Raw genomic sequence first — 18,989 nt, forward strand, 5'->3', positions numbered from 1 at the left:
ATGCCCCCCGGGCCTGTTTTGGGGTGCGAGGAAGGGGACCTGGGCTGGCGTGGGTGCGTGTGTGTGAGGGGTCCCACCGACCCCAGGCTGGTGTGAGGGGTCACACACAGCCCTAGACCAGTGTGAGGGGGTCCCACCATCCCCAGACCAGTGTGAGGGGTCCCACAACCCCCAGAACAGTACGAGGAGGTCCCACCACCCCTAGCCTGTGTGAGGTGGTCCCACAGCCCCCAGCAACGTTGAGGAGCTCCCACATCCTCACAGCAGTGTAAGGGCATCCCGCCACCCCCAGGCCGGTGTGAGGGGTTCCACAGCCCCGCACCACATGGGTGCTGGCAGGAGACAGGGAGCAGAGGGTGAAAGACAGGACGGAGAAAGGGAGAAGGGGACAGGGACGGCCATGTCCCAGCCCACCCCAGCCCCACTCCTCACACACACGGTAGTGTCCTCGCCGGGAGCCGCATCAGCACTGTCATCAATGTCTTGCTGGAGGTGGACAATGCGCTCCACCCCAGCATCGAGTAGCTGCACATCCCTGTGCCTGATGTCCTTATCGCCTGCATCTCCGCCTGCTTCGACACCGTCACCGACAGGATCCGCAGCGTGGGCAGGTGCGGGGTCCGAACGCTGCTGCACTGCGTGGCTGGGGTGAGCTGCTCGGTCACCATCTGCATGGCCTACCTCATGAAGCACCACGCCATGGCGCTGGTCAGAGCCCACGCCTGGGTCAGGTCCTGCTGGCCCATCATTTGGCCCAGCAACGGCTTCTGGCAGCAGCTCATCCAGTACGAGCTCTTCGGTGTCAACACCGTCCGCATGGTCCGCTCGCCCCTGGGGCTGATACCCAACGTTTACAAAACCAAAGTGAAGATGCTGCTGCTGTGCCGAGCGCAGCCTGGCTGCTGGGACGGCTTGCCTGGGAACCGAGGGGAAGCTCTGCACCAGAGCTCTGAAATAAACTCCTGTTATCCAAGAGGGTTGTGGCGTGGAGTCTGTGCTGCTAAAGGTATGGGGGACTGGGGACGTGAACAGAGGCTGTTGGGGCTTGCTGTAAATACAGCCGGTTTCCTCGCATCGTTTGTATCAGGGTCCCGTTGGTAAGTCTGAAGTCAAGCGTCATGTGCCGAGTGTTGTTTCATTCCAGCACAAACTGTGTTTATAAAGCAGGACAGAAACTAGCTGCGACTCAGGATACTTGGAATGGGACCAATGTTTGTTTTTCCTGAGATATGACTCTGGGTTTTGACACAGCAACCCGAATTCCGGTCATCTGCTGCATTTCAGAGAGGCCGGGAAGCGTGCAAAGTCAAGCGCTAGGAGAGACTTAAGTCCTGAACCCTTCTCTTCCTCCTCCTGATTCCCCCGGCCTTTTTTCAGAAGGAGCCCTGGCCTCCCTCAGGAGACCCCTAGCTCTGTGGATGAGCAGCTCAGAATGAACCCCGCTCACTCCTCTACCTGCCATTTCTCCCTTTTTGCCGCCCGTGAGCAGCTCCCATCCCGGCGAGCCGAGGTGGGAGCACCAGGAGGAATCCTGCTGGTGGGATGAGCCACTGCTGCCAGCTCGTCACATCACTGTAAACTAGAAGCTGGATCTGGGTGCCCTTTGGCATCATCCAGCAGCAAACTAGCTATTAATTCTGGATGTGTTTATCCCAGCGTGGTCTTCAGCTCCAGCAGCTCCATCATGACTGGCAGTAACAGTTTTTTGGCATCATTATTCTGGACTCAGATGACCACTTCTGGCATGATGGGCCCTGTGTGGAGCAGGACGGAACAGGATCTGCTCCGCTTCAAGGCAGAGGAGAAAAAGAAGGTCTCAGGCTGCACCGCCGGCCAGACGAGGCTGCAGTTAGTGGCTGTGGGGTCATCCCCCAGCTCTGCAGTCGCACAGCGTGCTTTCCCTCTGCAGAACAACGGTGCCGCAAGCCCTCGCAGGTCCTGCAGGGGTCTGCCTCTTGTGTGCCTGCTGTGGTACCACCCAGGGCATCACCAGGGTTTCACAACAGGCTTCAGTTTTACATAGTGATCTTCAGTGATTCATACAGTAATTAGCACACTGACAGCCCCCTTAAACATTTGTATCTTAGGCACCTACTTCATGATATAAAGTTCAGATATGTCATCAAAATAAAGTACAATTTAAAAAATGTCTTTATGCTCCTGCGATTTCTCCTGTTACAAACTCAGCTACAGGCAGCCGACAGCCTTGTGCACACACAGAACCACGGGACGGTTTGGGCTGGAAGGGGCCTTGAAGATCATCTGCTCCCCCCCGCCAAGCAGAGCAGGGAGCCCCTGTGCCACAGTGAGAGCCCAGTGAAATGCTTAACAGCGAATCCTGGAGTCTTTTTGGGTGCTGAACCAGAGAACGTCGCGCTGGAGGGGAGCCCCGAGGATCAGCCTGCCCATCTCCTGGCCTCCAACCAGTCTTGGGCTGCGTCAAGTGTCCCCGGATGTTGCTCTCCAGCGCAGACGCTGCTCCCTGCGTGGCATTTACCTGGTTAGGCTGTCCCGCCAGGCAGAAGGCATTTCTTAACGCCTGCCCTGAAAACGTCCCTGCCATAATTTCAGCTGCAGAGCCAGGATGGCCCTGACACCATGTTAGGACTGCAATAGGGTTAGGAGCACAACGCAGCATGTGAGGGAGGGCTATCCTTACTTAGCCAGTGCTTGTCCTTGCTGCCTCCCCTCTTCAGATCCCACTCCCCTCCATGCTAATGCAGTAAGCCTCACCTGAGGGCAGCAGCTGATCCCCCATCCTGCAACACACAAAATTTCCACAGGGTGCTAAAGACACGCGCCTGGCTCAGCAAAGCCAGCTTGAGCCTCCTGCCCTGCTCCGAAACCTGCGCCACGGTCACAGCCTAGCCCCGGCATGCTTCGCCAGTGCCTCAGAGGGAGATTTGGGGAGCAGTTTAAGAGCTCAGAGAGGAGGAGCTGCGACCTGACCATGCCCCTCTAGGACACCCAAGCAGCTGGTACTGGGGAATGCCACCGGGCTGAGATCATGGCCCGAAATACCTGGAGAGGGGGACAGCAACCAGGCCAGGCCCTTTACGGGCAGCATAACCCCTCCAGCACAAAGCAACCCATGGGACCCCTGTGCCCAGCCTGGAGCCAGCCCCACCCTGGGACCAGGCCAGCATACAAAGTGCTAAAAAGAGGGCAAACAAGGCAAAGGCATGGGCTCAGCAGGATCCAGGCAGCGGCATGGGTGCCAGCCCCGTTCCTCCATCCCCTGGCAGGGGACAGCACAGCTGCCAGGTCCTGGGGACACCAGGGTGGGAGCTTTGCCCAGCCTCATCCTGGGGGCCACAGCATGGCTTGCCCTTCAGAAGCAAACCCAAAATGCCTTCCAGTCTTCCCTGCTAGGGAAAAGCTTCTGAAATCTGAGCCCTAAAAGCAAATAGGCAGAGGAATGGGCACTGCTTGTGGTTGCTGAGCTCTTGGCAAGAGCAGGGGCTGTTCTCTGATACCTCGGTGCCTTTTGAGTACTTCGTGGGACGGGCACCCCAGGGGAAGGTGGCCCCGGTGGTGGTGACACCACGGCACCGTCGTGGCCCCCACGAGCCGCAGTTTGCTCCTTGATGGAGCAGAAGCTGTTCCCACAACACTTTTGCATGTGGCACCAACATTTACCATCCCAACAGGTGGAAGAAAATCGCTGTTTGGGAATCGCGGCTGGGCGGGCTGCTGGTTTGCAGGGCTGGAGCCCAGCCAGGGCAGCGGCTGTGCTCACAGTGAGGGTGAGGTGAGTCACGGGGCTGGAAAAGGGCTGGGGTGCTCTCGGCCCCGGGGCAGGGTGAAGCCCATGGGCACAGCCTCCCCTGGGAGCTGGGGCGCCCAGCCTGTTCCAGGTGCGAAGTCAGCACAGAAGCCACGGTAGGAGTACAACAAAAATAGAGCTTTATTTCAGGACGAGTGCAATCAGAGTTGTCCTCGGCCCCGACACAGGCCATGCGCAGTGGTTCCAGTGCTCCTATCGCAGAGCACCTGCAGGTGTGCAGCCGTGTCTGGTGTGCACACAGCTGGGCTGGCACTCACATGCGTTGTCCCTTTGCACGTGCCGTGCCACTGCTCCATCAGAGGCCAATGAGCCCTGGAGGAGCGTAACGCCCGCTGGGGACACCGGCACCGCGCTGGCACGCAGCACCACAAGGGTCCGGTGCACTCCATCCCGCAGGGGCACGAGGCGTGCATGCACATGCCCCATGTGTGCACCGGGCTCACTCCACCCAGCAGAGCTCAGTAGTGATGCACACACACGTGCACACACACACACATCTGCTGTGCACAGAGATGTGCTTGCACACGAAGGCTGTGCACACACATGTACACACAGCCTGTGCACCCTGCACACACATGCACACTCATGCATAATGCTCTGCACATGCACTTGTGCCCCCCATACCTGTACACACCAACATACATGTGCCCCATGCACAGAGCCGTGCAGAGAGAGCCACTCACACGTGCAGAGCCTGTGCACACCAGCACACACATGCACACCTGCACAAAACACTCTGCACACACACACTGCGCACAGGGAACTTGTGCCCACTAGCACACACATGCCTACATGTGTGAGACCTGCTTGCACACACAGAACCTTTATGCACCAACACTCACGTGCTCCCTGCACACACAGCAGAGATCCACTCACACCTGCAGAGCCTTTGCACACCTGCACGCACTTGCCCCATGCACACAGCTGTGCACACAGACACCCCCTTGCACATACAGAACCTGCGCACTGTGGCGCACACGTGCACACACAGAGCTCTGCACACCAGCACTTATGTCTGCATGTGACCATGCGCACTGGCATAAATGTGTGTGTGCAGAGCTGTGCACACTAGCACACACGTACACAAAGGGCCTGTGCACACCAGCACACATGTATGCACGCAGAGCTGTGCACACACATGTGCGTACAGTGCTCTGAGCAGCAGCAGGCATATGTGTACCCAGTACCATGCACACCAACAAATGTGCACACAGAGCCACGTGTACAGCACACACATGTGCACAGTGCCACACACACCTGCACACGTGTGTGCATGCAGTGCCCCACACACTGGCACACACACATGCACGCAGGGCCACGCACACCAGCACATACGTGTGCACGCAGTACCGTGCCCCACCGGCACACACGCACAGGCCCATGCCCAGTGCTCGCCGCCGTCCCGCTGTCCCTGTGGCCGCCCCATCCCTACTCGTGCCTGGGGGGGCCGCGGCCCGGCCACGCTGCCCAGCGCCTCGCGACGAGCTGCGGCTGGTGGTACATGAACATCCCGGCCAGCGTCAGCCCGATGCCCAGGTAGCTGAGCCCACTCAGGTGGCTGCCGAAGAGCAGGCGGGAGAGCAGGAGGTTGCCCACCACGGTGAAGTTGCCCAGGAGGTGGATGGTGAGTGCGGAGGTGAGAGACAGTACGCAGAAGCTGGCAAGGTTGTAGAGGACGGAGCCAAGGCAGCTGAGCAGGACGCAGCCCCAGAGGGAGCCGTCGTAGCGCAGGACGCCCTCCCAGGCTGGGGCCACCTCCAGCGCCATGGCCGCCCCAAACAGGAGCCAGAAGCTGGGCAGGGCGGTGAGGCAGAGCAGGGAGACAGCGTCCAGCCGGTCCTCCTGCAGCAGCAGGCCTGGGGACGGGGGGGACAGTCAGCGGGAGCTCCCCACCCAGTGCTGAAAGAAATCCCGAAATAAATCCCGAAAATTGCTGCAAAGGGGGATGTGGGGAGCAGCACCATCTGCGGGGACACGGGGAAAGGAGCTGCTCCTGGCCCTGCTGAGGCAGCCTGCAGGGTCCTGGGGTGCCCCCCAGCCCAGAGACCGCAGGGACGTCACAGCATGTGCCCAGCGCTCATCCTGACACCAGCGCCCAACCCTGCGGTGCCTGCGTGAGTCACAGGCTGCGGCCGCCGCGGCGGAGGAAACGCTCCCTTCCCAGCCGAAAAACAAGTGAGCTCGGGGCCAGACGGCTCCTCTCTGCTGCCTGCCAAGGACATCGCGGCCCGGGTGGCCCCGCTGCTCCCACAGCGCCCAGGGGCCCCGTGTGGGGACGATGCTGCTCGGTGCACAGGGACGATGCCACTCGGCAGGGGGACTTGTAGGGGCTGCGGACCCAGCCACCCCACGGGGAGGGGACAGGGACAGAGGGGAGCAGCCTGTGTGCCTCTGTGCAGGCCAAAGGCACTGCCACCCCCAGGGCCACAGCACATGGGACAGTGTCCCTGGAGCTGGCCGGTGTGCCACCGCGGGGACACCAATGTGTTTGCTCCTCGCCAACGAACCAGGGTCACCTTGGGCCAGGATCATGGGACAGACCTCAGGGCAGGAAGCCAGGGGGTGAGGGTGGCACTGGGGTGGCAGCAGGGACAGGGTGGGCAGGGGCTGATGCTGAGGGCAGGGTGGCACTGGAGCTGTGGTGGCCCTGGGGCCAGATGGCACTGAGACCAGGGTGGGCAGGGAGTGGCACTGGGGTGAGCGGACACTTTGGTGTCACCAGGCCAGGGCAGGGCATTGGGACAGGGACATCCCCAGCACCAGAAGCAGCGGTGACACCAGTATCGAGGGTGGCGAAGGGGACCAGAGCACCACAATGGTTGGGGTGCTGATGGCACATCCTGGGCGCAGCACCACCACCAGCACTGGGACACCCCGGGGGCGCGCGGGCGGCACTTACTCTGCTGCAGCGACTTGAGGGCACGCAGGACGGTGGCGGCGAGGAGGACGCAGCCTCCGGGCTGGTGGAAGTGGACACCACCGGCGATGCTGCAGGCGGCCCCGGCGCAGACGGGCCCCATGGCCACGTACTGTAGCGGGTGGTGCCGGTGGCCCCGCAGCAGCGCTGACAGCAGCAGGGTGGCGAGCGGGGCGGTGGCGTGCACGGCCTGCGCTGCGTCCAGTGGCACCAGGCTCAGCCCCAGGTTGCCCAGGGCCACGCTGCCGCAGAAGGTGAGGCTCAGCAAGTAGATCCTGGCACGGGGACGGACGGATGGTGGTGGGCCCCGTGCCCACCCCAGCGGGTACCCCAGTGCTACTGCCGCCAGCATGTGCAGGGATGACAGCAGCAGCGGGTAGCGGAAGCCGTGGGCGGCGAAAATCCATTTGTTGAGGCTGGCCAGGGCAGTGCCAGTGCCCAGCCAGGCCAGCACGGTGAGGGCCAGAGGCAGCGGCGGCCCCGACAGCTGCCACCCGGGGTCAGGTCTGCGGGGCTGGAGGGTCCCGCCGGTGGCCGTCATTGCTGCTTCATCACCGCCGGGGCACCGCGGGCACATGAGCACCGCTGCCACGCCGGCTGTGCCGGTGTGTGTGGTGTCCCCGGCTCCTCCCAGTGTTGGTGTCGGCGTCACCTGCCCAGGGTGGGCCCACAGAGGGGTCAGCCGCGGGGTGCCATGTGCAAGCAGCGCCGGCACCGAGGAGCAAGAGGAAAGTTTGATGGCGGGGAGCGAAGGCAGCGAGGCTCCTCCCCACCGGGCCGCCGCACGTCACAGCGGCTGGCAGTGCGGGCGTGCGGCGGTGCGGGCCTGTGGAAAACCGGGGGAGCGGCACGGCGAGCTGGGAACCGGCGGCAGCGGCTGCGTGTTCCCCCCTGGAGCCGCCCGCAGCCAGAGGACCGGAGGCGGTGGGAGCACAGGCGGCCTCCATGGTGACGGCGGGGCTGCGTCAGTGTCCCCGGCTGACTCACGCCGGGGCGGGCGCCATTGCTCGCCGGCCTGGCACAGGCACCAGCATCCCCGCCCAGCGCACTGCCTGCCCTGGCACCACTCCCTGCCAGCTGCCCCCGCCCCGGTCTTGTTCTGGGAGGGGATTAAATCTCATGGAGTTTCCATGCACGTGTCAGACAGAAGTGCCCTGTCACCAGTCCCCATGCTGGGGCCACCACGGTCCCCACCGATGCCATTGCCCCCAGCCCCTGGGGTGGGGGGAGATGTCACCCCCAGCTGCTAAAATTAGGAGGCGCGTGGAGGGGACTCTCCCTGCTCGTGCCTTGTCCCGCTGCTCACAGCTTCAGGCTGCCCCACAAGCACCCTCGGGGGCACTGTGCACCCCAAAACCCAGGGGCTGTCAGCCACCAGAGCGGGGACACAACCAAGGAGCTGCCAGTGCCCAAGCAGGGAGCCCGGGTGCGCCCATCCCACTGTCCCCATCCTCACCCTCGCCGGCACGCAGAGAAAGCACAGCACAGCCTGGGGGATGCTGCAGAGTTTCATTGTCATCGCCCCCATCAGCTGGGGCAGCAGCGGGGCCCCCCCCGCCTACCACTTGCTCAGGCGCAGGACGACGGTCTCCCCGTCCTCCGGTCTGTAGTCAGCAACGCCTGCAGAGAGACGCAGTGGCTGGGGTGCACGCAGTCCCCGTCACCCCCCGGCGTCCCCGTCACCCCCCGGCACTCACTCACCCATCTGCAGGCTGGTGCCGAGGCCACCCAGCAGCTGCCAGTAGTGCCGCTCCTGCGGCTGCGCTGCCAGGCCCAGCACCGAGGTCAGGAAGGGGCCCTGGGGGGTGTCCTGGGTCTCAAACCTGGGGGGCAGAGGGGGGTGAGGGGCCTGGGGGTCTCAAGGGTGCCAAGAGACGCGGCGGGAGGGGACAGGGTGGCAGCCCCCTGCCAGAGTCTGGGTCCCCCCCGGCACGTGGGGTTACGCACGTGAAATTTTGGGGTCCCTGCGCTGGGGCCGCCCCGAGCAGGTCCAGGAGGGAGGCGCCGGTGGGCACGGGCACCGGGAGGTCATAGAGCAGGTGCTGGGGACACAGTGGCACCGGGCACTCCACCACCAGCCGCACCATCATGTTCCCCGGCCCCACGGGCAGCGGCTCAAGGGCAAGGGGCGTCAGCGTGTCTGTGACAAGGACAGCCACCACGGTGGCATCAGTGCCAGCCCTGTGCCTGCCCCCTTGCCGCCACCCTGGCCCCAGCTCCTACCCAGCTCCTCCTTGCACTGCATGGAGGCGATGTCCAGGTAGCTGCGGCCGTGCAACACAGGCAGTGCCTGGGCCATGGCCGCGGCGCTGGTGAAGGCGTCCAGGCGCTGCAGCAGTGCGGCCGTGGCCCGGCCGTACGCCGGCTGCGTTCTGCACCTGTTGGTGGCGATGAAGACCTAGGAGGAGAGGGAGGAAGGGCTCAGGGCAGGGCTCAGGCTCAAAGCGAGGGGAGGAGCGGGTCAGGGCATAGTGCCGTGGGCATGGTGCTGCTGTGGTGCTGTACACCTGCACCCACACCTGCACCCTGCACGTGCCTGCAGGCACCCATGCTCCTGAGCTCGCACGTGCACCTGCACCCGCGCACACCTGCATGGCCAAGGGGGTGCTGAAGACGTTGCCGATGAAGCCGTCCTCACTCTGCGCCGCCACGAACCTTGCCCTGATGCCACGCACAGCTGCCCGCAGCTCCGCTGCCAGCCTGGGCCTGACAAGCTGCTCCCGCTCCAGGCAGGCGAAGGCCAGCGCCGCCACAGCCTCCGTGTCTGTGGGGATGCCCCGTGTCACCCTGGGTGCCGCACACCCACCCTGGTGTGTCCTTCTAGGTCCCCAAGGGTCCCACGGCCCCTTACCCACGGTGCTGCTGCCCGCGTGCCGGAACCGCCTGTGCTGCTCGGCCACCAGCAGCCGCTGGATCACCTCCTCGCGCACCCGCTTGCGGTGGACACACAGCGCCAGCACGCCCAGGCTGTACTGGTAGTAACTGGTGAGGGGGTGGCCATGCCGCCTGGATCCTGGGGACAGGGCACCACTGTCACCAGGGCCAGCTGGTGGCCCCGCCGGAGCCAGGGATGCCAGCACCCAGCTGGGTGACCACTGTGGCCGCCCTCCGGGGCTATCCCCACCTTCCCAGTCCTTCTCCAGGTAGTACTTGAGCCACGTCACCAGGAAGCGCTGGGGACTGGGGTCCGGCGGGGGGCAGGTGGCCCGCAGCCCCAGCAGGTACAGCGCCAGCCGCCCCGTCTCCGGCCACTGCGCTGCCGCCCTGGTGTCCCTGCAAGCAGCGGGGTTGGCGTTGGGGAGCTGCCACCCCGCTGCAGAGGGACCCACGCTGTCCCCGTCCCCAACCCCATCACCTACGTGCTGTGCTCGGCATCCCGGTGGCGATGGCCGTGGGACGAGTGGCTGGCTGACTCCAGGCTCCTGCGGGGATTCCGGCATCAGTGGGACCAGAAAGGGGGTCAGCGAATGTCCCCTTGTGACACACGGGGGTCGCAGGGGACCTACCGGCCGTAGCGTCCCTGGAAGGTGTCCCGCAGCCGCTCCAGGTAGCGCCGCTCGGCGCGCAGGTCATGCTCCCCGGCGAGGCGCAGGCCCACGTAGACACCAGGGTCAGCGTCCAGCCCCAGCTCCGCCGCCAGCCCCAGCAGCCGCGCGCTCAGCACCCGCACCGCCGCCTCCCCCGGCGCCCCTGTCCCCGGGGGTCCCCCAAGGCGTGAGGACGGCGGCGGGTGCGAGCCCCCAGCCCGGCACCGGCCTTTCGGGGGGACGCGGCGTGGCGGTGGGGCCGCGCTCCCCACCGGGACACCCCCACCCCGCTGCGCGCCCCCCGCCCGGCGCAGCCGAGCCCCCGAAAGTCACCGAAGAGCCGGGGAAGAGGCAAAGCCAAAGGAGGTGGAAAAGGGGGGGCCCAGCCCGGTGCCGCCCGCGGCACGGCCCGCCCGGGGGGGGGATCCCCGGGTCCGGCCGGGGGTCCCCATACTCACGGCAGCCCCGGGCGGGCAGCGCGGCCGCCGGCAGCAGGACGAGGAGCAGCCACATCGCGGCGGGGCGGCGGGGGCCCGGCCGGGCAGCGGGGGGACTTTGCCCGGAGCCGGGCGCGGAGCAGGGCAGGGCGGGCAGGGCGCCGCGCCCCGGGCAGAGGCAGGCGGGGGGCGGCCGGCACCGGGCGGCACCGGGCGGACACGGGGCGGACACGGGGACGGCTGGGGCGGGGCGGGGGGAGGCGGGCGGCGGGCCCGGGGCCGGCCCGGGGGTCGGTGTCGGTGTCGGTCCCCTGGTGTCAGCCCCGGTGCCCATCCCGGACCCAGTCCCGGTGCCCGTGCCCGTGCTGATGTTGGTCCCGGTGCCACCCCGGTGCCCAGCCCGGAGCAGCCCCGGTGCCGGTGTCACTCCCGGTGCCAGTCCCGGTGCCAGTCCCGGTGCCAGTCCCGGTGTCACTCCCGGTGCCAGTCCCGGTGCCAGTCCCGGTGCCACTCCCGGTGTCACTCCCGGTGCCACCCCGGCCCCATCCCGGCGCGGTCCCGTTGCCAGCCCGGTGCCCAGCCCGGAGCAGCCCCGGCCCCATCCCGGGTCCAGCCCCGGTGCCAGCCCCGCCCCGCCCCACCCCGGTCCCCCCGCCCCTTTCCCCTCCGCCCCCTGGGCTGCCCGCGGCGCGCCTGCCCCGAGCCGCTCCCCCCGAGCCCCCCGCGCCCCCCCCGAGCCCCCCGCACCCCCCCCCCCCGCACCCCGCACCAGGGCGCAGGGCGGCGGCTCCGGCCGGGGCAGGCGCGTTGCGGCCCCGCGCAGGCGGGGCGGGGGCAGCCGGGGGCCTAGGGAGCGGCGGCACCACGCGGGCGGCGGCGGCGGCAGGGTCATGGGGGGGGTGGAGAAGAGAAAGGTACCGGGGGGGGACGGGAAAGGCACAGGCACGCACCGGGGGCTGGTCCCGGTCCCGGTCCCGGTCCCGGTCCCGGTCCCGGTCCCGGTCCCGGTCCCGGGTTCCCCCTCATTTCCCCCAGGGCTCCTTCCCCCCCCAGCCCGGTCCCCGGTTCCCCCTGGGTTCCCCCTGGGTTCCCCCTCATCCCCCTCCCCAGTTCCCCCTCACCCCCTCCCCGGTTCCCCCTCATCCCCCCCCCCCCGTTCCCCCTCACCCCCCCCGGTTCCCCCTCATTCCCCCCCCCCCCCCCGGTTCCCCCTCACCCCCCCCGGTTCCCCCTCACCCCCCCCCGGTTCCCCCTCATTCCCCCCCCCCCCCCCCGGTTCCCCCTCACCCCCCCCCGGTTCCCCCTCATTCCCCCCCCCCCCCCGGTTCCCCCTCACCCCCCCCCCGGGCTCCCCCTCATCCCCCCCCCCCAGTTCCCCCTCACCCCCCCCCCGGTTCCCCCTCACCCCCCCCCGGCTCCATCCACCCCCCGGTGCCCGGCCGTGTGCCGGTGCCGCCTGTGACGCCGCCGCCGTCTCCCCCCGCAGTACGAGCGGGGCTCGGCCACCAACTACATCACCCGCAACAAGGCACGGAAGAAGCTGCAGCTCAGCCTGCCCGACTTCAGGTGCGTGCGGCCGGGCTGGGGGTGCTGGCCTTAGACCAGGCCAGGCGGAGACCCGGCCTCAGAGCCGCTGACTCCCCCCCGCAGGCGCCTCTGCATCCTGAAGGGGATCTACCCCCATGAGCCCAAGCACAAGAAGAAGGTGAACAAAGGCTCCACGGCCCCCAGGACCTTCTATCTCCTCAAGGACATCAAGTTCCTCCTCCATGAGCCCATCGTCAACAAGTTCCGAGAGTACAAGGTACGTGTCCTGCCCGAGGGCCCGGGGGGTCACGCGGTGTTTTGGCCCCCCCCGGCGCTCAGCTCCCCCTCTGCCTGCAGATCTTCGTCCGCAAGCTGCGGAAGGCGTACGGGAAGAGCGAGTGGGGCACAGCAGAGCGGCTGAAGGACAACAAGCCCAGCTACAAGCTTGACCACATTGTGAAGGAGAGGTGAGCCAATCTCACTGGGGGGGGGGGTTCCTCAACAGAAATCAACTGTGGTGTGCAGAGCCCTCTCCGGGTCCGTCCCTCCTCAGGAACCCAGCTCCCACCGCAGTTCTGGGCGTTGTTCTGGGTGTTGTTGGACACAAGCTGGTGTTCCTGGGTCAGTGGGGAAGGCTGCAGCATGCTGCATGCCAGCAGGAGCCAAGTGTGAGCAAGCAGGGAGCTCCTGGCCATCACAGGTGGCTCCAGGATCTCCAAGACGATGCTAAGAGCTCTTCTGCTCTTCCTGAGCACTTTCCAGGGTCACCCTTGGAGGGAGGCCAGCCATGCCAATGCAAGTGGCTGGTGGCAATGGGAGAGGAGAGGACAGGACCCACGAGAGAGGGAACGTGCTCTGGCAAACCTCTCTGTTGTCCCAGCGGTGTTTGGGACCCAGCTGTGCCAGCGAGGAGAGGGGAGAGAGAAACAAGCCTGGGAGACAAACGCTGTCCTGACAAGATTTGTGCTGTGAAGGGCAGATAGTCGGGGTGTGCCGCTCGAGCTGCGAGGCCATGCTGTATCTTGCTGTCGCCCCGGGGCAGGATGTGCACATCCAGCTGCACAAGCTGGGTTTGTCATCCCCTTCTTAGGGAGGTTCCTGGCTCCCAAGGCAGTCCTGAACCCTAGGGAGCTGCTGGAAGGCTCCTGTGAGGGGCTGGCTGCCCAGCGGTGTCACCCCATCCCCACAGACCACCCGGATGCCCCGAGGTGGCTGTGAGAGCCTATTCCTTTCTCAAGCAAGGTCTCCACCAGTTGCTGCAGTCCCGGCTGGTTTCTGGTGGCTCTGGGGCTGGGTGTGATGCCACCTTCCCCTCCTGCCCGGATGCAGGTACCCAACCTTTGTAGACGCGCTGCGGGACCTGGACGATGCCCTCTCCATGTGCTTCCTCTTCTCCACTTTCCCGCGGACGGGCAAGTGCCACGTTCAGACCATCCAGCTCTGCCGGCGCCTGGCCGTCGAGTTCCTCAACTACGTCATCGCGTCCCGCTCCCTGCGCAAGGTGGGTTCCCCAGCGAGGGGCGAGCCCTGCCGGGCTGTCCCTGACGCTCCCTCACACCCCTGCTGCCCAGGGAAGGCTGATGAGAACCAGGGAACACCCTGGCCTTCATCCGTCACTCTGTTCCCCGCCAGGTCTTCCTCTCCATCAAGGGCATCTACTACCAGGCAGAGGTGCTGGGGCAGCCCGTCACCTGGATCACCCCTTACGCCTTCGCCCACGACGTGAGTACCCGGGCACAGCGGGACCTGTGCTGCTGCTGCTGCTTTGCTTTTCCCTTCCCTGGGGCTGGGGAGGGGTGGTGGGGACGTCTCCTCTCCCTCGTGCTAGAGGGACAAATCGGGCAGTGCCCAGCCTGCGGTGGAGTCCACGAGGCCTGGCTTGGCAGCCCTGTGGGGACACAGCCCCCTTCTGTCAGGGATGGCAGTGTCCAGTGGCCCTGGTGCCTGGCTGTACCAGTCTCCCCAGCTGTTACACTCCTTTTATCAATTATTAAAACTCACTTTACCCAGCAATTAAAGATTAGCTGGTAGTTAACTCGGTTGGAGGTGCCAAAGCAAGTCAGACCCCGTGCCCTCTTTGCCAGGGTGGCGAGGCAGCGTGCTCACGGCGCAGCCATCCCGGCGGGGCTCTGTGGGAGCTGAGGGTGATGCCGGGCCAGCACGGGTGGCATGCCCTGCCAGCACCGCTGGCACACTGGGAGCTCACCGTCGCTGCAGTGCTCTCCTTTTGTTCCACAGTTTGTCCAGGGCTCGTTTAGGTTGGGGTGTCCTGAGTTTGTGGTCTTTAGCGCGGCCTATGGTGGTGTCTCCTGCCCCCCCCCGCAGCCTGGAGCACTCTCCCTGTCCAGTGTCTGGTGGTGGGCATAAATCTCTAGACCTGGCTGTGAAGAGGGCAGGATCTTCCTCTGTCTGCAGATGAGGCCAGAGTGGGGGCGAGAGAGCAGCGGGGCTTGTGGCCTGACCTCCCAGCAGCTTCATGCCCCAAGCTGGGAGACTGGGGCCCTGTACCTGATGAGGGGATCTGGTCTTTCATTCTCGTGTTCTCACCCTCCCTGCATGCCCGCAGCACCCCACGGATGTGGATTACCGCGTGATGGCCACCTTCACTGAGTTCTACACCACCTTGCTGGGCTTTGTCAACTTCCGCCTTTACCAGTCGCTCAACCTGCACTATCCACCCAAGGTGAGGCTGCTGCCTGCCCTGGGGGCACCAGGCTGGTGGCAGCACCTGCTGCAGGGAGCAGAGCCCCTGCAGGACCAGTGTGGGTGGTGGAAGGGCTGGAGCAGAGGATGTTTGGGTGCTCCAGGCCTGGGAGCTGTATCCCTATCTTTCTGTTTCTCCTCAGATCGATGGCCAGGCGGAGGTTGATTTAAAGCCTGCGGAGGGCAAGGAGTACGCCATGGATTCGGAGAGCTACCTGGAGGTGAGGGACGCTGCTTCCACCAGGGTCAGCGTTAGGAGCCTGTGTGCAGGGACCTCTGTGGCCTTGGTGTCCTGGCCATTGACCCCTCCTGGTGTGGAGAACTCATGGTGCAGGGACTGAGGAGCAGAGCCTGATTGCCCCTTTGGGCTGGCCAAAGGAGGCAGTCGGTGCCTGCCCTCGGGGGATTTCCTCTGTGAGCCTGCCTCTTATGTCTTCTCCGTCTCCTGCTGCAGAAACTGTCAGCTCTGAGTGCCAGCCTGGTGCGTGTGGTGGCACCGGCCCAGGAGGATGAGGTGGAGATGGATGAGTTCCCTGTGGAGGGGGTAAGAGCCTGGCAGGGTGGCTCAGCCCTGTCCGCATGTGATTGTCTGCAGCGCGTCTCGTGGCTGAGCGAAGGCTGGGACTGTGCAGTGTGGGAGCGGGGGGACTGGCAGGAGGATGGGGGCATCACCCAGGAGCCCCTCCCTGCAGTGAGGGGCCTGGCAGGGGCTGCGTGCAGGAAGAGACTGAATGCTTTGCTCTGAGCAGGAGACCGCTGAGCAGATGGATGCGAGGAGGAAGGAGCAAGAGGCCCTGGAGAAACACAAAAAGCTGTTTGAAGGGCTGCGCTTTCTTCCTCAACAGGGAGGTTCCTCGAGAGCCACTCGCCTTCATCATCCGGTACTTCCTTCATCGTCAGCCTTCCCCAGCAGCCCTACCTTCCCTGTCCCCTCCAGTGGGATTGCTGTGGCCGATCTGCCTCGTGTCCCACAGGTGAGGTGACCCTGAGGGCCTTTCTGGTGTGACTGCTTGGTGTATTTGGCTGGCAGGTGCTTTGGTGGCCAAGTGTCCTGGGACAAGTCCCTGTGCATCGGCGCCACCTACGACGTGAGCGACCCCTCCATCACCCACCAGATTGTTGACCGGCCCCTGGGTGGAGCAGCAGGTTGTGGGCAGGTGAGGACAGGTCGCCTGTCCTCAGCATGGTCACCTGGGCTAGTGGCTGTCCCGAGCTGTCCCACTGCTCTGTCTCCTTAAATCCTGCTCTGCTGCAGTCCTGCAGCCCCCTGAGCTCCAGAGCTTGGGGCAGGAGGACACGGTCTTGACCCCCCAACTCTGTCCTGCTCTGTCCCACAGGTGTTACCTGCAGCCTCAGTGGGTTTTTGACTCGGTCAATGCTAAGCTGTGCCTCCCTGTAGCTGATTATTTCCCTGGTGTGTTGCTGCCCCCACACCTCTCACCCTTCGTGACGGAGCAGGAGGGAGACTACATTCCTCCTGAGAAGCTGAAACTGCTGGCCATGCAGCGGGGCGAGGACCCAGGTGACACACAGCTCCTGGGGCTGAAGAGGAGGGGAGCCAGGCAGCACTGCTGCTTCGGCAGAGCTCTACCCACTGCAGTGTCGGTACGCTCCCAGTTGATAGCAGTGGTCTCTCTGTAGGTGAAGAGAGTGAGGAGGACGAGGAGGAAGAGGAGGAGGATGACAACGATAAAGAAGAGGAGGAAGAGGAAGAGGAGTCTGAAAAGGAAGAGGAGATGAAATTGAAGAAGATGGAAGAGCAGAAGACTCAGAGCAACAAGGTGAGGTGCCTGGCAGCGGGACAGGAGCTCCAGGAGAGGACAGCTTTTGTGAGCGCTCTCCCTGCCGGGGCTCAACTCACTGCAGCATGTCCCAGCCAAGTCCCCGCTCTGGGACTGCTGTGGCCGAGCTGCTCCTGCAGCAGCCCCTGGGTCCTGAGCCCGTGTTAATGGGCCGTAGCTCCTGTTCACACTCAGCACCTGCATCCTGCGGCTGGCCTTTTGCTGCCTGGTCTGTGGGTGAGCAGAGGGTGCTGTGACTCTTCTTTGCCTCTACCAAATGGTGTGGAAATCCTATAATCATAGAGTGGCTCCTGTTGGAAGGGACCTTAAAGAACATCCAGTTTCAGCTCCCCTGCCAAGGGCAGCAATGCCACCGACCAGACCAGGTTGCCCAGGGCCATGTCCAACTTGGCCTTGAACAACTGCAGGGATGGGGCATCCACAGCTTCTCTGGGCAACCTGTGTCAGTGCCTCACCACCCTCTGAGGGAAGAGTTTCCTCCTAACCTCTCACCTAAATCTTCTCTGAATTTAAAACCCTTCCCCCTTGTCCTATCACTATCTGCCTGTGTAAAAAGTCTGTTTTTATAAGCTACCTTTAAGTACTGAAAGGCTGCAATGAGGTCTCTCTGGAGCCTTCTCTTCTTTAGGCTGAACACCCCTACTTCTCTCAGCCTTTCTTCATAGGAGAGGTGCTCCAGCCCTCTGATCATTTCCGTGGCCCTCCTCTGGACCTGCTCGAACAGCGCCACATCATTCCTGTGCTGGGGCCACAGACCTGGACGCAGCACTCCAAGTGGGGCCTCCGAAAGGCAGAGCAGAGGGGGACAATCCCCTCCCTCCAGCTGCTGCCTACTCCTCTGGTGATGCAGTCCAGGATGCAGTTGGCCTTCGGGGCTGCAAGCACACATTGCCGGCTCATGTCGAGCTTTTCATCCACCAGAACCCCGAAGTCTTTCTCTGCAGGGCTGCTCTCAATGAGTTCTTCTCCCAGTCTGTCCTCAAGTCTGGGATTGCCCCAGCCCAGGTGCAGAACCTTGCACTTACACTCATTGAACCTCATTAGGTTTCCATCGGTCCGTTTCTTGAGCTTGTCCATATCCCTTTGAGTGTCATCCTTCTTGCGTACCAAGTGCATCACTCAGCTTGGTGTCTTCTGCAAACTTGCAGAGGCTACACTTGGTCCCACTGTATGTTGAAATGTCTGTCCCTGGGGAAGGTGGCACCCAGCACACAGGGTTCTGAGCTTTTGGCTCCCCACAGGCACTTCCTGTGAAGGTGACCGCTGGCAAGGTGCGGCTGGAGGACAAGCAGCGCCTGGAGCAGGAACAGCAAAATGAGGAGAAGCGCCTGGCCATCATGATGATGAAGAAGAGGGAGAAATACCTCTACAAGAAGATCATGTTTGGCAAGAAACGCAAAGTCCGAGAGGTATGAGGATAGGGATGCCCTGAGACAAGGAGCTCTGCACTAGTTCTTACCAAATTGGCTTGCAGTTCTGGATCGCTAAATCCTGGTCTTTCCCCATCTCGTGGGGAGGGAGCAGCCTCTGACAACCTTGTGCTTTCCCAGCTCTGGTTGCAGGAGCGAGCTTCACCCATAGCTGTGCAGCCCGCAGCTCCCTGCCCTGCTGCGAGTCTGGGCAGAGCTGAAGCTGCTCTTCAGGGCTGAGCCTGTGTTGTCACAGGCTGGTCCCACGTTCATCAGGCCTACAAACACTGCTGACATTCAGGGATTTCCGGCTCTTCTCCTTACTCTCCTCCCTGTACCTGAGGAGGTGGTGAGGACATAGACTGCAGGTGTGCTAGGCTGAGGCTGTACAAGCCTCTTGCCTGGCATTACCAGGCTTGTAGGCACTCAACCCTAACAGAGCGGAGTCTCCCTGTTCTCCCTCAGGGCCGAAGCATGTGCTCTGCAAGTAAAACTCAGGAGGTGCCACTGCTCCTCTCCATCTCCTGGGAGTAGAATGGGTTTGGTGGGTCTGAGGGGGGCACAGCTCTTGGTGGTGGCAGACTGACCTGACTGTGGGTCTGGGGGGCTTTCTCTACAGGCAAACAAACTTGCCGCAAAGAGGAAAGCCCACGACAGTGCCCTCAAAGAAGAAAAGAAAAGCAAGAAGGCGCGGCGAGCGTGATGGGGCATTGACCCCCTGCACCAGGGGCTGGACTGGCTGTGTGCTGCAGAGACCATAGTGTTTGGGTGAAAAACCCTCAGCTTTGCTCTTGGGACAGAAACTGTAAATTAAAACGTTCCCTGTCTGTAAATGCAGCTCCTGCTGTGCCTTTCCCCGGGCTGGCTCATTCCACACAGA

At 63.9% G+C, this 18,989-nt stretch overlaps 4 protein-coding genes across 4 annotated transcripts; 2 read left to right on the top strand and 2 right to left on the bottom strand.

Annotated features, from left to right (window-relative positions):
- DUSP18 (dual specificity phosphatase 18) lies at positions 1 to 2,107 on the top strand. The gene is given in 3 exon segments (XM_035571095.2): positions 1 to 53; positions 444 to 1,006; positions 2,088 to 2,107. Coding segments are annotated over 3 exon segments (636 nt in total).
- A 1,778-nt stretch (positions 2,108 to 3,885) lies between these two features.
- SLC35E4 (solute carrier family 35 member E4) lies at positions 3,886 to 7,827 on the bottom strand. Its single transcript, XM_035571091.2, has 2 exons — positions 6,687 to 7,827; positions 3,886 to 5,643 (listed from the first exon to the last, which is right to left on the bottom strand). Exons 1-2 carry the CDS (start codon positions 7,279 to 7,281, stop codon positions 5,216 to 5,218), a joined length of 1,023 nt encoding a protein of 340 aa, XP_035426984.1. The 5' UTR covers positions 7,282 to 7,827; the 3' UTR covers positions 3,886 to 5,215.
- A 372-nt stretch (positions 7,828 to 8,199) lies between these two features.
- On the bottom strand, positions 8,200 to 10,816 carry TCN2 (transcobalamin 2). The gene is made up of 10 exons (XM_035571087.2): positions 10,690 to 10,816; positions 10,211 to 10,394; positions 10,064 to 10,126; positions 9,829 to 9,977; positions 9,556 to 9,717; positions 9,293 to 9,468; positions 8,928 to 9,102; positions 8,652 to 8,844; positions 8,406 to 8,527; positions 8,200 to 8,324 (listed from the first exon to the last, which is right to left on the bottom strand). The coding sequence occupies exons 1-10, from the start codon at positions 10,742 to 10,744 to the stop codon at positions 8,263 to 8,265; spliced, it is 1,341 nt and encodes a 446-aa protein (XP_035426980.1). The 5' UTR covers positions 10,745 to 10,816; the 3' UTR covers positions 8,200 to 8,262.
- A 645-nt stretch (positions 10,817 to 11,461) lies between these two features.
- Positions 11,462 to 18,946, top strand: PES1 (pescadillo ribosomal biogenesis factor 1). The gene is given in 17 exon segments (XM_035571086.2): positions 11,462 to 11,582; positions 12,155 to 12,234; positions 12,319 to 12,472; positions 12,553 to 12,662; positions 13,525 to 13,696; positions 13,828 to 13,917; positions 14,762 to 14,878; positions 15,042 to 15,119; positions 15,353 to 15,442; positions 15,648 to 15,728; positions 15,730 to 15,779; positions 15,929 to 16,031; positions 16,033 to 16,055; positions 16,236 to 16,420; positions 16,540 to 16,679; positions 17,942 to 18,109; positions 18,729 to 18,946. Coding segments are annotated over 17 exon segments (1,749 nt in total). The 5' UTR covers positions 11,462 to 11,558; the 3' UTR covers positions 18,813 to 18,946.
- The last annotated feature ends 43 nt before the right edge of the window (positions 18,947 to 18,989 follow it).

The sequence above is a fragment of the Cygnus atratus genome, chromosome 17 (assembly GCF_013377495.2).
Source record: "Cygnus atratus isolate AKBS03 ecotype Queensland, Australia chromosome 17, CAtr_DNAZoo_HiC_assembly, whole genome shotgun sequence".
In the NCBI taxonomy this organism is placed as follows: domain Eukaryota; kingdom Metazoa; phylum Chordata; class Aves; order Anseriformes; family Anatidae; genus Cygnus; species Cygnus atratus.

Bases quoted from the DNA above. Each gene is read 5' to 3' on its own strand.
- SLC35E4 (XM_035571091.2), bottom strand. From the start codon at position 7,281: ATGTGCCCGCGGTGCCCCGGCGGTGATGAAGCAGCAATGACGGCCACC. The intron at 5,644-6,686 runs GTAAGTGCCGCC...CCCCGTCCCCAG, and splicing joins CCTCAAGTCGCTGCAGCAGA to GCCTGCTGCTGCAGGAGGAC.
- TCN2 (XM_035571087.2), bottom strand. From the start codon at position 10,744: ATGTGGCTGCTCCTCGTCCTGCTGCCGGCGGCCGCGCTGCCCGCCCGG. The intron at 9,718-9,828 runs GTGGGGATAGCC...CCCTGTCCCCAG, and splicing joins CCTGGAGAAGGACTGGGAAG to GATCCAGGCGGCATGGCCAC. The intron at 9,469-9,555 runs GTAAGGGGCCGT...GCATCCCCACAG, and splicing joins CGCGGGCAGCAGCACCGTGG to ACACGGAGGCTGTGGCGGCG.